Source organism: Centroberyx affinis, unplaced genomic scaffold (genome assembly GCF_046629955.1).
Source record: "Centroberyx affinis isolate AG114_WGS23_722 - 3 ecotype Tasmania unplaced genomic scaffold, CSIRO-AGI_Caff_v1 ptg002102l_1, whole genome shotgun sequence".
Taxonomy (NCBI): domain Eukaryota; kingdom Metazoa; phylum Chordata; class Actinopteri; order Beryciformes; family Berycidae; genus Centroberyx; species Centroberyx affinis.
In genome coordinates, this window is record NW_027280428.1 from 308,220 (window position 1) to 325,251 (window position 17,032).

At 42.1% G+C, this 17,032-nt stretch overlaps 1 protein-coding gene across 1 annotated transcript in view; it reads left to right on the forward strand.

Moving 5' to 3' along the window:
* LOC139654528 (NACHT, LRR and PYD domains-containing protein 12-like) overlaps positions 1–15,510 on the forward strand; it is a 30,218-nt gene extending 14,708 nt beyond the window's left edge. Inside the window, exons 6-10 of the mRNA XM_071531623.1 lie at positions 5,382–5,555; positions 6,124–6,297; positions 11,161–11,334; positions 14,718–14,929; positions 15,380–15,510. Of these exons, the coding sequence (XP_071387724.1) occupies positions 5,382–5,555; positions 6,124–6,297; positions 11,161–11,334; positions 14,718–14,929; positions 15,380–15,510 (865 nt within the window). The remainder of the gene's footprint in view (positions 1–5,381; positions 5,556–6,123; positions 6,298–11,160; positions 11,335–14,717; positions 14,930–15,379) is intronic.
* Positions 15,511–17,032: the final 1,522 nt, after the last annotated feature.

Below are 17,032 nucleotides of genomic sequence, written 5' to 3' on the forward strand. Positions count from 1 at the left end.
AAGCCCTAAACCCTGAGCCCTCACAGACTTAATTGACGTCACCTGTGTGCGCAGCTGTAGTGCCTGAGTGTGAGAAGTCATGAGGGCTCGAAACGGTACAGGAGGAATGGGACAGCACTTTGTGGTATCACATGTTGCCTTGCCTACATCAGACTTTGATATCGCCCATCAATTAATCAATTTGTAATTTGCTCTTTGTTTGCGCTTTTGTCTAAACAGCATTATTAAGCTAAAATGAAAAAAAAAGATGAATAATGTTTTTCAACATTGCAAAGTTTATACTGTGCTAATGGATATAGAAAATAGTCTACAATAGGTAAAATATGTAAAAAAAAAAGAAGCAAAGGGTACTTTTAATAAAGCTTAATGAGCACAAATAAGCACATAAGAAAGGCTATGTTAGGCTACATGCTGCTTATATTAGCAGCATCTAACATCCTTCTTAAACGTTTAGGAAAACTTAACTTTCTTTTTTCTCAAATGAGCTGTTTATTCTGTTTTAATGTTGCAATGTTTTCTCTTTTAACTGTATCTTGCATGTAGTTTCACCCTTTCATTCCTGTTTCTCTCTAAGTTCTTGTTAATTGTTTTTTGTGTTTATTTTTCCTTAATTATGTTTTTTTTTCTTTTGTATCGGTTGTATTGGCTGATATTTTCCACATACATGAATATTAACGTCACAAACGCTATGAACTGTGGGTAATTCCCTCAGGCAAAGTCTGCAGAAATGCGGACTTACGGAAAGTCTGCATAAAGGGCTCATAAAGTCCGCCAGTGAGCCCTCGCGCACTTACCGATTTCACAGTGGGACAGCCCTGAACCCTCGCGGGAACACGCGTCAAAGTCCGTGAGTCTCTGAGTGCGGACATTGGGATTGGGCCCAAGAGACTTGGGATGCACCCTCTGTGTTCCCTGCTTCCCTTGTGTCTCCGCCTCCCCGGTCTGTCTCTCTGTGTAAGTCTGTGTCTGTTGTGTGTGTGTGGCGTGGGCGTGGCTCCCTCTCTCCCCCAGCTCCCGGGCTCCTGCTTCTTCTGCACACCTGAACCTCATCACTCATCACCACCAGTATATCAACCCCAGCTTGCCATCCACTCATTGCCAGATTGTTCCGCCTAACTCGTGGATTCCTCGAGCCCTCTCCTCTGTGTGTCTCCCCGACTGCCCATGCCACTCCAGCCAGCCTGTCAGCTCATCTGCTTGTCTGCCTGCCAGCCAGCTCCGCCTCGCTGCCTACAGCCTCTACCCATCTCGTCCCATTCCCCATACTTACCTCCAACCTTCCTATAAACCTTTTTCCATCTTCCTCCGCCTTTTGTCTGTGTCTGCATTTGGGTCCAAGAAAACAAATCCTAACAGAACAATCTGGCCAGTCATGGACCCAGAAGACACACTGAAGGAGGTAAATTAAATTTTGTATGCTGTGGAGCGATTCTCTGCCTACCGCCGTGAGACCTCCAGCATTAAGCAGAAGGATGCAGCTTTTTCTTTGGCACTCCGCACTATTTCATCCAAGCCGTGGCTGCTGGAACTACTGCCTAATCTTAAAGAGTTTGTGAACACTTACGCTGCAGATTCGGCTCCGGCTGGTACCCTGCCTGTATGTCCTGCACCTGATCTGCCATGCCTCTTGCCTGGATCCCCTACATCCCCGGCTGCCTGTCTAGCAGCCTCGTGTGCTGGGCCTGCTAGTCACCAGCCAGTCTCTTTGTCTGCTAGCGACCGGCCTCCTAGCCTTCAACCTGCTTCCCAGCCTGCTAACCATCAGCATGATAGCCACCTGCATCCTAGATTCCAGCCTGTATCTCGGCCTGCACTCCGGTCTGCTAGCCATCAGCCTGCCTCCCAGTTTGCTAGCTTTGGGCCTGCTAGCCACCAGCCTGTCTCCCAGTCTGCTAGCCTTGGGCCTGCTAGTCACCAACCTGTCTCCCAGTCTGCTAGCCTTGGACCTACTAGACACCAGCCTGTCTCCCAGTCTGCTAGCTTCCAGGCGGCTAGCAACAAACCTGATTCCCAGCCTTCACTCCAGCCTGCCAGCAACCGGCCTGCTAGCCCCCGGCCTGCTAGCCTCCAGCCTGCTAGCTTCCAGCCTGCACCTCGGTCTGCACCTCAGCCTGTTTACCGGTCTGCACCTCAGCCTGTTTCCCGGTCTGCACCTCAGCCTGTTTCCCGGCCTGCTAGCTGCCAGCCTGCACCTCGGTCTGCATCTCAGCCTGCACTCCAGTCGATTAGGCTCGGGTTCATGAGACTGCAGCCTGCCTGTTCTGAACTTGCCTGTCCTGAGCCGGCTAGCCCGCTACCTGCCTGTCCTGAGCCGGCTAGCCCGCTACCTGCCTGTCCTGATTCTGCATTCCCTGAACCCCATGAGACTAATATGGATCAGCTGTGGAGCCACCCTGACGTCCAGCGGTCACCCTATGAAGGGACTCGCCTTGCCATTTTCACAGGGCACCGCGGAGTCTCCAAAAGGAGGCGAGGACCCCATGGCTCCCAACGCCACTGGCTCTCTCAGCAGTCCAGCGCCACTGAGTCTCCGCTGCCCAGCGCCACTACTGAGGTCCAGCCTGCTCCGGAGCTGCAGCAGTCTCCTGTACCTGCTGAGCTGCAGCAATTCCCTGTACCTGCTGAGCTGCAGCAGTCTCCTGTTCCTGCTGAGCTGCAGCAATCCCCTGTTCCTGCGTAGCTGCAGCTGTCTCCAGTTCCTGTGCTGTAGCAATCCGCTGAGCCTGAATTGCAGCAGTCCCCTGTTCCTGAGCCACAGTTGTCTCCAGTTCCTGTGCTGCAGCAATCTGCTGAGCCTGAGTTGCAGCAGTCCTCAGTTCCTGTTCTGCTGCAGTCTCCGGTGGCTGTGCTTCAGCAGCCTCCTGTTTCTCTGGCTCCACCGGCCGTCCTTGCCGACGTCCTGCCTGAACTCCCAGACCCCCAGTCGGCTGTCCTGCCGATGTCCAGCCTGAACTCCCAGTCCCCCAGTCGGCTGTTTCTGCCGACCCCAACCAGATCTCCCAGATCATCAGTCGGCCGTCTTCGCCGACACCCAGCCAGACCTCCAGCTGCCCGCCTCCTGCTCTGCACTCCAGCGGTCTGCCTACCCTGCACTCTGCCCCGATCCTCAGCTGTCGATTACCGCTGAAGCCGGTCCCGCACTCCGACGCTGGACTCCGGTCCTGAACTCCAGACGCCGGATGCTTATCCAGCAGCCTGCTCCAACCTGCAGCCGAATCTTCTGATGCCAGCTGCCTTTCCTGACCTCCAGCTCACTGCCAACCTCCAGAGCGGCCCAGCCTTCGTCGCCGGCCTCCAGAGTGGTCCCACCTATGTTGCCGGCCTCCAGGTCATCCTCCAGAGCTGCTCCGCCAGTCTGGTCATCCCCCTGTCCGTCCTCCAGAGCTGCTTCGCCGGTCTGGTCGTCCCCCTGCCCGTCCTCCAGAGCTGCTCCGCCGGTCTGGTCATCCCCCTGCCCGTCCTCCAGAGCTGCTTCACCAGTCTGGTCACCCCCTGCTCGGCCTCTGCCCTACCCCCAGGCTGTCCGCCTGAGGTCCCTGGCTCCATTCTTCAGCGCCCAGGCCACTTGCCCCTTCTGTGTGTCTCCCCGACTGCCCACACCACTCCAGCCAGTCTGTCAGCTCTTCTGCTTGTCCGCTTGCCTGTCTGCTCATCTGCTTGTCTGCCTGCCAGCCAGCTCGGCCCAGATCACCCACACCACTCCGCCTTGCTGCCTTCAGCCTCTACCCATCTCTTCGTCCCATTCCCCATACTTACCTCCAACCTTCCTAAATCTTTTTCCATCTCCATCCGCCTTTTGTCTGTGTCTGCATTTGGGTCCAAGAAAACAAACCCTAACATGGTGTTTTTTTAATGCATTTCTTACCATCAACAAATCCTATGAAAATAACAATACAGCAATGAATTTGTTTTGCCAACAAGTCTCGTCCATGTAGCCGATGGCCAATAAAGCCATGTCTCAGTAGCCACAGCACTTCACTGTATTAAAAAAAATCCATTAAAAACAAGTCAAAGAGCCATGCTGTTGCTCTGGGCAGCATATTTCATCATTGCGATGCACCGGGCCAGCCGACTTTTTCCTCAACCAACTTAATAAGCCGGCTGTAGACACGTTTGCGTTCTCAGGAAAGTAGTTCCGTAGCACTGAAAATAGTCCCTGGCGTAATGAAGAATTTGTTCCCATTTGAATTTGATTTGGTAATAACTACAACAGTCTGACTTTTCATGGTAACAGTTAGCGATTTTTAAAATTTAAACTGTCTTTGTGAGCTGTATTTAAAGGATTTTAGCTTACATGTAAGTGCTGTTGCATAAGTGCTGTGTTCATGATGCATAATTGATAATTGATTCCATAATTTCATGCAATAAATAATATTTGATGTAAAGTTAAAATTTAAATCTGATGTGATTAAATGGATTTGTCCCATACAGTACAGGAATATACTGAGATATATAACAGTTATAAAAATGAACATAGGCTACTGAAAAGGTCATAGCCACTAGTGCATTAGTCCATTGTTTATATTTTCACATTTCTGTTCCGGAACTAACGTTCTCTGTTTGTAGCACCACTGTCTCATGAGGCTCTGCTATATTGCATTCAAAGTTAGAATTATTGACGTCTGAAGTCAAAGCAGACGGTCAAAGAGACTTTCGAAAGATTTTCAAGGACTCAAGAACCTCTTTTCATGACAAGCGGCCAACGAGGTATTTTGTTCTACTTGTAGAATGCCCTTTGTTTCATGTTCGCGTCGTGTCATTTTGTATTTTCGTTTTCATGCTATGTACTGTACAATTTGTTGATGTATTTTGTACTATGTTCATTCACAAATATAGTTCTCACGGCGTGACCAAGGCATGGATGCATCAGAGAAACAAGATGTGCCCAAGCAATAAACGCCCGTTTCAACGAACCGACCTGTGTCTGTGTTGTCGTGAAGAGAGCTACCTTATAATTGGAGCCAATGACTTCCGGGTTGAAGGCTAAAAAGGGAACGTGGGAAGTCGGAAAGTAGCCTAATGGGAGTAGAGCAAACGCATTGCTGATTTTGTTATTTTCATAGGATTTGTTGACAGTAAGAAATGCATCTATCCAGCGTTATCCTTTAAACTACTTGGCATTCAGGCCTGAAACGCTAAGATTTAAGATTTATTCATATGGTTGGTTAAAGAATGTGTTCAAGGTTCACACTAAGAAAATGGTAAAGTCCATTGACCAAGACATAACAACTTTGAGCTACACATTTAAAACCTGAACAGATATAATTGGACTATGAAACACTGGATTGTTGTAAGCATTCAGGAATATTTTATTTTATAGCTACATGCTTTATTTCTTTATTCAGATATAATTAAAGCTACATGCTTTATTCTTTATTCAGATTGAATTGCTGCCAGTTGTCAGAGAGCTGCTGTGCTTCTCTGGCCTCAGCTCTGAAGTCCAACCCCTCCCATCTGACAGAGCTGGACCTGAGTGACAACAAGCTGCAGGATTCAGGAGTGAAGCTGCTGTCTGCTGAACTGGAGAGTCCATACTGTAGACTGGAGACTCTGAGGTCAGACAGCATTTTTTAATCATGTGCTGACATGAGTATTATATTAATATTGTGGTGACACTTAATTGAGGAGGACTGTATAGTCACTCCATCTGACATCAGCAGGATGTGGGAGTTTTACAGTTTTAGGTCTCAAATTGTCCTTCTATTGTTTTCACACAATCCTTCAAATGAATAACGATGAACTTTGGTAATGATATTTGCCATAATTTTAAAGACACAGGGGTCCAAATTGGCTCCAAAATGGCCTCCATCTATGGGGCCAAAACTTTGATCTGAGAGTGTTGGAGGCAATAAAGGAATTAAAGATGTGATTTTTATTGTGGTAATTTCACAGAATGTATAGAGCTCATAATCACCAAGGTATTGATGCAAATATGGATACTCAATGTATTAAAGATATTTTCTTTTGTGTATCTTAAGGCATAAAAAGTCACTTGTGGGCATATTAGGGCACTCTTGTCTCTTTCACAATTTAAGCATGATGGTATGTAGTTAATGTGTACAACATTTTATGAAATTACTTAATGGTAAAAGAAAAATAGTTGTTAAATTATTCTTTATTCAGATTGATTAACTGCAAGCTGTCAGAGAGCTGCTGTGCTTCTCTGGCCTCAGCTCTGAAGTCCAACCCCTCCCATCTGAGAGAGCTGGACCTGAATTGTAACAACCTGCAGGATTCAGGAGTGAAGCTGCTGTCTGCTGGACTGGAGAGTCCACACTGTAGACTGGAGACTCTGAGGTCAGACAGCATTTTTTAATAATTTTTCAGTTCTGTGTTGATATAAATGTTAGATGAATAATTGATGAATGTTGTGGTGACAGTCAATTTGAAGACATCTGTACGCTGACATTATGCAGATCCACACTGAGTAGCTTAATCTATACACACACATCTCATCAAATCCAAGATGGCAGCATGCATAGAGATATAACACTAGAGGAGATATGTCATAGAAAATTCCTATTCTGGAATGGGACCATATGGCAGCCATCTTACCTGGGTCAACTTCTCTGCTGACTGTAATTGGAATCAATGGTGATAGTGCCTTATGCTGCCATTATAATCCTAATAATTTTTTTATTGAAACATCACCACTACTTTTTATTTAGCTCACTGTATGCAACTGTGACTGTCTAAAATTGTACCAGTTTTTGTAGTTTGTAGATAAAAATAGCTAAACTATGTGAAGTTATTATGTTTCAATCATAAAGATTGTCTTCTGGAAGTATTTTAATGGTGCATTTACTTACAGAAACTATGAATCCTTTTTTCAAAAAGACTTCTAATTCTCAGATTTCCTTGGTAGGCTACTCTTTGGTACTGAGCAGTTGTATGAAAATCTGCTTATTTTTAATGTAAAACCCCCAAATTATCTGTTGTTGTAGCAATAGACGGATGTTGGCAGCAATTAAATATCACCAACACTGAAACACACCTAACAATACACCCAGATAAAGTATACAATAAAAGGCAAATGCAATGCCATTAAGTGGTTAGTGTGACAGCTTTAAGCCAATTGAAGCAGGTAATAATGGACATAGGCCCTCACATTTTTTTTTACTTTATTGGCATGACATTTTAGTCTACAATTAAGATTATAATCCATAAAGAAACAATTAATATAGATGCCATCATGTAAACGAGTAGGCTGCTACAGTAAAAGCAAACATCTCTACACTTGAATCAACTTAAAATCCACAGTAACCTATACAGATATTCAAATGAATGCCCTCTCTGTCTGCGACCACACACCACTATGTGTCAATTCCATCAATAAACTACGCCTTGGCAGAAATAGCCTGCAATTCATTTTTAGAAAATCGGCACATTTTCAGCAGCGGCGCCGCTACTGAATACTGTACAAATACTACAGAAAAAACTATGGAACGTATTTTTAGCATGGCGGGTCACAACTTTACGGTGGCAACCTGCCACAGTAGAAGGGGAAACACTGGTTGTACATAATGCTGAATGATGTGTGATGTGATCACCAATATGTGCACTAACTCTTTATAAGCTCGTGAAGAGCGCATGTATTATATATTGAGAACACGATATCACTATTTCGAGGGCACGTTTTGGCAATTCATGCACACGTAAAAAGGAAATCGAGGGAATGAATTGTATCTCGTGTGCATGAATAAACCAAAACAAGGGCTCATTTTAACCAGATCGAGGGAACGAATTGTATCTTGTGCGCACCAAAAAAGAAATACGTTATAGTAAATCGTGGCCACAAGATAAATTATTTTTCTCCCGATGGCCACTCCCGGGCTCCGTAGTATGGCAATAGCAGAGACCTAGCCAACTAAGATACAGCTGAAATGTAAGGATTGCATCTAACAGCTAACTAGCCCCGTTGGGACTGACACCACACTGCGTAGATGTCAGTCCCGGGTCGTTCCCTCCCAATCCGTTGTCCCATTAACTATCACATCGTTAGGCAAGATTTCCAGACCGAATTTTACCATTCTGACAAGCTTTCTGGCGTCCTTGAACACTCTACTATTACATGAGTAAAACATTTTGTTTGAAAATATTTGCAATAAAGTATAAAATCTCACTTTTGTGTAGCTTGTCCGAGTTGTTTTCATTAGGGTGTCATGGCTGCCACTCTTCTTCTGCGACGAGCTGGAAAACTGCTCTTTGCTGCCCCCTTTGGTCAATATCTAGCCCCACAGGGATGCTAGATGGCTATGCCATTACTAGTGTCCCAAAGACAAGTGTCAAACTCACCGTTAACGAGACCTTCATTTAGCGACGCCTTCCAAACGCCTGCTCCTTGGTGGCTCAAACTTACCTTGAGTGTCCTTGGGCGTAGTATCATGTACATGCCACCATAAAATTTTCAATAAAATCTTCTGTTTTCACAAAATGCAGCTTTTTGGAGCTGGGAGCTAAGCTAAAATGCTACCATGTTGATGACGTCCACTGCACGCACAGGTCGTGTCAGCATCATTATCGTGGTAGCATTTTAGCTTAAAGGGTAACTTCGGTATTTTTCAACCTGGACCCTATTTTCCCATCTTTTTGTGTCTAAGTAACTAAAGGGGACAACAATTTTTGAAATTGGTCCAGTATTGAGCGAGATGGCTTCAGCCGGCAGCCGCGAAACGGGCTGCGATGTAATCTTCAGCTTGATCCCCACAAGAAAAATCACCATCAATCTTTTTGTCATCCAGAATGAACACAAGGAATCGCACAAGATAAAACACAATTCGATATCAACGCGTTTGCTTATACTATCAAAAAAAAAGCTCATTGGTCAAAATCTTTGAAAACCAAACAAACAATATTTTTTAATACTTGTACGGTTCTCAAAGGTTGACACATTATGCCTTAATCTGGGTGAATGCAAGAGTTGGTGAAAATGGCTCAAGACTCAGTAGTATTAGTATAATTTATAGACTATATTGGCAAGCCTATATGAATAGGATTTTTCAACATGAGTATATTGCAGATGATGCGGACGTGTGTCCCATCAGTGACCAGACAATACAGAGAAAACTCACTGTATCCATAGCTGCTGTTCTGTTGGCGCATGGTGCGCATGTCCAGTGGGAATTAAACAGGCTGCATCACAACATGAGGCTGTGAAGGAGCTGTGATTGTTTGTGTGATTGTTCTACTATGTGGTTGCATAAACCTAAATCATCACTGCTGCACTGTTTGCCTGTTGCTAAATATGTTAACATTGTGATAACTTTAACAATAATCATAGCATTAATGCATCTTTTCTGTGTCTTTCAGCCATTTTCTCCTCTCCTTAAGAAACTCCTAAGCTCCTAAAAGTCCTCCTCTCTACTCTGAACAGTTTTCCACCTTAGGAGCTCTCTTAAGGGCTAAGATGCTTTGTGAATAGCTTTTATCTTTACGAGGATTTAGTCTTACTTTTAAGGGGAAATTCTTAGAAAACGTCATCACTTTCAGAGTTTTCTTAGAATTTCACCACTAGGACCAACTCTTAGTACTAGGAAGCTTTGTGGATACGGCCCCAGAAGTCCAACCACCCTCTTTTACAAGGGAATGTCCAACAAGCAGGTCCCACATGATGATGATGACAATGATGAGACAACAGCTTGAATGAAGATGAGGCTTGAATGGAGTGGCACGGCTGATCTGGGTTCCAACTGAACGGCTCTACAAAAAAACAGTCTGCACACAGATGTGCAGAGAAATGACTCAAAAGTCCATCTTAAGTGTCCATTGAGCTCTACTTTGATGTATTTCCAACTCTACAGCACTTTTATTTAACACATTGCCTCATAACAGTAACCATATACAGTACAACAATGCAGCTCACAAGCATGAATCATGGTGCAGCACCTCATAAAAAACATCTCGTAAATGAAATGAAACTCTTTGGTACTTATTCACCAGTGTACAGTCCAACTTAAGATGCACCTATAAATCTGGCATTGCAGACACTCAGTTTCTGGCAAAAGGCTGTTAAAGACGAACTTGCATGAAGCTTAGCAGCATAAAAGAATGTATGTTGCACCAACATCTTGTTGCAGATAGCTTGCAAACTAACCTAACAATTAGCCATGCTGCACAGAACAGCATGTTACCCATGGTTAACAAAACTAGCTTAAATTTAGCTACATACTGTATCTGTTGCCAATACAACGTACATTCACAATATTCACTCTTTAATCTCTACTTGTTTATTCAAGCAGCAGAATGTTGTCATTAACATTAGCAAGTGCTGGTTTTCCTTGTTTTGGTAGCCTTTGTTTTAATTTTGGCACCCTGTTGGTGTTGAGTGTTTGGAAAAATCTATATTTAAAACCTTGAAAGCTCTGATTTGGTTATGCGAGATTAGATGTTTTTCTATCCAGGAATATTATATTTATTTTATTATTTTATATTTATTTACTTTATTTCTTTATTCAGATTGAGTGGCTGCAGGTTGTCAGAGAGCTGCTGTGCTCCTGTGGCCTCAGCTCTGAAGTCCGAATTTCATCATGAGGGAGTTTCAACAGGATAATGCAAATTTCTACAGATTACATGCACAAATATTCTATATTCTAATATTCTATAATGTTCTGAGGCTGAACAAATATGTACATGTAATTTTCCACCAATGAAGATATACCAGAAAACACATTTATTGCTTTCAATAAATAAAGAGCTTGATTTTTAGTTATGTATAAATTCTGCCTAACCCAGCATCCAACTCAAATTTAGCTTTTTATCACAATTATTTCCAGAGAAACTGCACTCTGAAAATATTGTCACAATAAAAAGTGGCTATTCAGGACCTTAACTAAACCTTTACCTACTTTGATCTACTTAGGATTCATTCATTCTTGGGATTTATTCATATTGTCGGTTCAAGAATGTGTTCAAGGTAAATTGACCGATTCTGAGACATACGTAGGTGTGACAGCCTGTCTGATTTCAGATGGAATGACCCTACAAGGCCGATATTACGCTGATTCACACTAACAAAATCCTAAAGTCCATAGACTGGGGCATAACAATGTTGAGATACACATTTAAAACCTGAACAGATATTATTGACTATGAAACACTGGATTGTTGTAAGCATTCAGGAATATTTTATTTTATAGCTACATGCTTTATTTCTTTATTCAGATTGAGTGGCTGCAGCTTGTCAGAGAGCTGCTGTGCTTCTCTGGCCTCAGCTCTGAAGTCCAACCCCTCCCATCTGAGAGACCTGGACCTGACTGACAACGAGCTGCAGGATTCAGGAGTGAAGCTGCTGTCTGCTGGACTGGAGAGTCCACACTGTAGACTGGAGACTCTGAGGTCAGATGTTCCTACATTAGTATTATATGAATATTGTGGTGACACAATTTGAGAAAGTAATGTGCACTCTCTTCCTGGTTCTAGTTAACATGCTGGCAGCAGCATTTTGCATTTGTTGCTGTCTCATAGTTTTCTCCATAAGACCAGAGAGAAGTGCATTACAGTACTTAAGTCTGCTGGTGATAAAAGCATGCATTCATTTCTCTGTATCATTGTGGGTGAGAAAAGGTCTGACCTAATATCTTTCAAATGATACAAGGCAGTTTTAGCTATATTTCTGATATGCGCATCAAAGTTTAGGTCACTATCAAAAATAACCCCCAGGTTCCTAGCATGGGATTTAATGTTCTCTGTCAGTGACTTCATTTGTGTTATCATGTTCTGTCATGGTGCCTGGGGCCCAATTACCAGAGTTTCAGTCTTATCTTTTTTTAATTGAAGAAAATGTTCTGCCATCCATGCATTGATCTCAGAAATACAGTTGCTAAGGGCACTCAAAGGAAGCAGATCACCTGGCATGACTGAGATATACAGCTGTGTATCATCCACATAGCAGTGAAAACTGATGCAGTGTGAATAATGGCCCCATGTGGGAGCATTTAAAGGCTAAAGAGAACTGGGTCTAAAATCGAGCCTTGGGGTACACCACTTGTACTACCAACTCTCAGTGAGGAGTGCTCACCCAAACAAATGGAGAAGTCGCAATCTGTCAAGTAGGACCTGAACCAACCTAAAACTGTGCCAGAGAGACCAACCCACTTATGCAGTCTACTTTGGAAGATAACATGGTCAACCAGTGCCAGTACAGGGAACTTATTAGCATCAAGGTTGACTCTCATATCACCAGGGGAATTGCACATCATAGGTGTTTCCACAGGCTTTATGAAGTACTGCATGTTACAAAAAAATTAAGTTTAATGAAATTTCTCAGCTATTTGGACATTTTCAGAATTATATTCTTCAGTCATTTCACATTTTTTAATTTTAATTTTTTTCTAAGCTGTGTATCTCTGGTTGAAATCTTGTGGTTGTCTGCTCCATCCCCAAACTAACTGCATCAGTCAGCTTGTCATCTCTTCCTTTTGTCTTGGTGAGCAGCCTGTATTACTGAGCCCAGGTGAGGCTATTATCTGGATTATACAATTCACAAAACAGTATTTAGAGAATATAGTTTATTTTTTCTTAAATTTGGTCTTAATAGGAGCTAGAGTTTAATGCCTAATATGGGTGACAAGAACTGTGTTTTGCAATATGTTTTTCAGTTTTTGGTGTGTTCTTTGTGAAATGTTTTCACTTAATGACTGCTTAACAAAGATCAAAAATCAGTGAAAAAGTTGTATGTGTTCCTTTTTCAGACTGAGTCTTTATATAATAAAGGCCTACCAGTTGTTTGGCTGCCATATTTCCTAAAAGTAATTTCAATACTGACTAAGAACAGTGACCCCTGCTGCCTAAAGGCAACACTTCATCAGAATACACATTAAAACAAAGCTTATAACTGAAATGGTAATTTCATCATGAGGGAGTTTCAACAGGATAATGCAAATCTCTACACATTACATGCACAAATATCTGTAAAATGTTCTGAGGCTGAACAAATATGCACACGTGATTTTCCACCAATGAAGATATACCAGAAAAAATACACTCATCAGCCACTTTATCAGGTACACCTGCTCGTTAACGGAAATATCCTGCCAATCATGTCGCAGCAACAATATATAAAGAATGCAGACATGGTTAGGTGGCTTCATTTTTTGTTTGACCAAACATTAGAATGGGCGAGATGTGTGATCGAAGTGACTTTGACTGTGGTCTGATTGTTGGTTCCGCATCTTAGAAACAGCTGCCCTCCTGGGATTTTCACACTACAGTCTGTAGAGTTTACAGAGAATGTTGCGCTAAACCAAAAACATCCAGTGAGTGGCAGTTTTGTGGCCGAAAACAGCTTGTTAATGAGATAAGTCAGAGGAGAATCGGCAGACTAGTTCAAGCTAACAAAGGCCACAAATGCTCCAATAACAGCTGCAACAGTGGTGTGCAGAAGGGCATCTCATTATGATAAATAGGCTATAGCAACAGATGACAAGCTGGTACTAGATAGGGCTACCTGATAAAGTGGCCGGTGAGTCCTGCATTCAATAATTCATTAAATAAACACCTTGCTTTTAGTTACATGAACCTTAACTGAACCTTTGCTTATTTTAAAGGTCCCATATGGTATAAAATGGGATTTCTCTTGCCTCTTTGATTATAAAGGAGTTGGATGTGCTATCTAAACATTGTGAAAGTATCAAAACACACGGTTGCCAACTAAATCCACACAATCCATATTAGAAAACTGAGCCTCGAAACGAGCCGTTTGGACTTCTGTAACTTTGTGGCGTCACAAAGGTTCGCTCATTATCATTTTTGTAAGAAATAATAGACTAACAAAGTGTTTTTTCCAAAGCGGTTGAGCGGTTGTCATTGTTTATTTACCGGAGAGTTTTCCCTACCTGTAGCTGCCTGTTCTGCTGGCGCTGTGGTGTCTCATGTTTCACTATTGAAATGGTTAGCCAATCAGAACACAGGGTCGTTAATATTAATGAGCCTTAAAGACACAGCAACAGAAACAGCCTGTTGTTGGTAAGGCTCAGAGGGATGTTGGAAAATGTAAAAATAGATTGAGAGTGTTTTTGGTACATGACACCACACAAACGGCTTTTAACGGACCTCAAGACATAAAATTAACCATTGTAAGCTGTAGAATATGGGACCTTTAATCTATTTGGGATTCAGGGCCCAAACTCCAGATTTATTCATATGCTTGGCTAAAGAATGTGTTCAAGGTAAATTAGTCAAAATAGACATTAGCCACTAACTTGAAAACAAACTCAGCAACAATGAATAGTGAGCTCATATATCAGCTCTTCATATGCAGAGAGAGAGATGAGAAAGTAATCCATATAGAGTTTAATTTTATTTCGTAGCCTATACCGGCTGTCACTGGCTAGCTACTGTAAACTCGTTGCATCATCTGATGTACGGCGCAATAATTATTCCCCCAACTCCCTTAATAAAATTGAACGGACAACATGAATCAGGCCCACTTGGACTGAGCAAATAGGATAAAATAGAAGATAATTTGAAAAAAATGAAATGTATATTAGAAAGTGACTGCTTATACAAATTACTTATGTTGCATTGAAAATTAACTCATAGGCTATTTTGTGAAGCTAATATTTGCCCTACTACAGAGGTTTGAAAACTCTGCACGAGGACATAACAATGTTGAACTACACATTTAAACCCTGAACAGATATAACTGAATTATGAAACACTGGATTGTTGCAAGCATTCATGAAATGTTTTTGTAGCTACATGCTTTATTCTTTATTCAGATTGAGACGCTGCAGCTTGTCAGAGAGCTGCTGTGCTTCTCTGGCCTCAGCTCTGAAGTCCAACCCCTCCCATCTGAGAGAGCTGGACCTGAGTGAGAACAACCTGAAGGATTCAGGAGTGAAGCTGCTGTCTGATCTCCTGGAGAGTCCACACTGTAGTCTGGAGACTCTGAGGTCAGTAGAGGGTTGGAGTCAGTCCATGTTGACAAGGTCCATTGGTTGGTCTCAGTTAGTGGCAGTATTGTGCCAAACACTGTTAGTATCAAACCAAAGATCCAGCATTTCCTGGTAAATCTCCAACCTTATCAATGGCTGCTCTTCCAATCGTGTCAGCCACAGCAGAGAGAGAGTTTCCAGTTGACAGTGTTGTGATCATGTGTTTGAGTTGACCTGCAGATGACTGTTGTTGTGTTCATCCCTACAGGCTGAAATAAACCTGATTATAGCTGACAGCCTTACAAGATGTGAGTATTGACACGGCATGAGCACACTGCTTACACTCTATCTCTCTCACTCTTTTGCGCACACACACACAGATTAATCTGTGTTCCTTTTCTAGTCTTTATATTGTATGTGCTGCATTACTGATTGAGAGGTGATGGAAGGAGTCTTAGTTAATGTTTTTTTCTGATGTCTGTTGTGTGTCTTCTTCTCCCCATCAAATGCCTGTTATCTCACACTGGATACAAACACAGCAAACAGAAACCTCCATCTGTCTGAGGGCAACAGAAAGGTGACGGTGGTGAGAGAGGACCAATCAGATCCTGGGACCAGATTCACAAAACCTTCTTAAATACAAAAAAAAAAGTTTTCTTAAATGCTACATTTTTGGTAACTTTTAGGAAGATTCTTATGAACTTCCTAATTACTTCTTTAGCTAAAATGCTAAGTTACATCAGACTTATGAGGTATACTGATCCCAAAGTTGACATGAGTGATAGCTCATCGGACTCAGGAGAGTTTTCTATCAATTATGATGTCATTTAAGCCCCTCCCTCTTGCCCAATTGGACGTTTTTTTCATTGTCTATCGATCTGTCTGTCCATCACAGAAGTTTAAACAAAATTTGTGCTGCTTTTGATCATCTATATCTATTGACCCCAAAGTCACATTGACATGACTGATGGTTCATCAGACTCCGACGAGAGTTTCCTATTGATGGGTGTCATTTAAGCCCCTCCTGCCTTTTCTGATTGGTTGTTTCTGACAATTTATTTCTATTGATTCCAAAGTCACATTGACATGACTGATGACTTATTGAACTCAGGACAGAGTCCTATTGATTGGTGGCATCATTTAAGCCCCTCCCATGATTGGCTGTGTCTTCATCATCTATATGTATTTATCCCCAAAATGCATTGAGATCAGTGATCGCTCGTCGGACTCAGAAGAGAGTTTCTTTGATATTGATGTCTTTAATGACCCTCCTTCTTTCCTGATTTGCTGTTTTTAATTGTTTATATCTATTGATCCCTAAGTTGAGTTAATGATAACTATGATGAACCCAGTATGCAGGACTTCACTGATAAATGTATCCTCAAACTGTATGAAAAAAAAAATAAGAGCTAACAATTATGTGATGGGAACAGGATGCAGTTTTAAGTAACCAATAAGATATATTAGGGTTTTGTATTTGATTTCGTAGAGCCAAATAGGTTGCAGCTTATCACAAATTACATGATTGTTTCTGTCTTTCAGCTACCCTAAAACAATTTCAACATACAGCTAATTATTTGTAATGTTGTGATTTATTGTCAGCAGCCAACCCTACAATTCTTTATTTTCTATTTTATGGTTTTTATTTCTTTTAATATTCTATTTTTGTGCTTATTTTCTATATTTTTCCTTGCTGAAATGAGGGTGGAAGTAAAAACAAGACTAACAGCCCTGCTACAGTTTGCCATGTTTAGACCCGTGTTCTTGGTAGTGGGATTAAGTGGTTGGTTTTCTCTTCGACTGTCAACTGTTGTGTGCAGGACACGTAAACACTAATAAATTAAACATCACTATGTACAACTTAACACTCATTGACAATAACAGTCACCTGCAATGAAATAATGAATGTTAACCAACTTATTAAATGTATATTCTATCAAAATACTTTTGACAATTTGATGTAGTGGTTGTGCCACAGTGTGGCAAATGTCTGAGCAAAAGAGCACAAATCAATTAAAGAATATGTATTATTTTTTCTTCATTAGGGGGATCTACACTAATCAAGATAAATTAAATGTCTATAGGTTGTAGAAATTTCATGTTTGGCTCTGACAACACAACTAAATCTAGCTGACTTACATTTTGTCCAGTTGTATTCA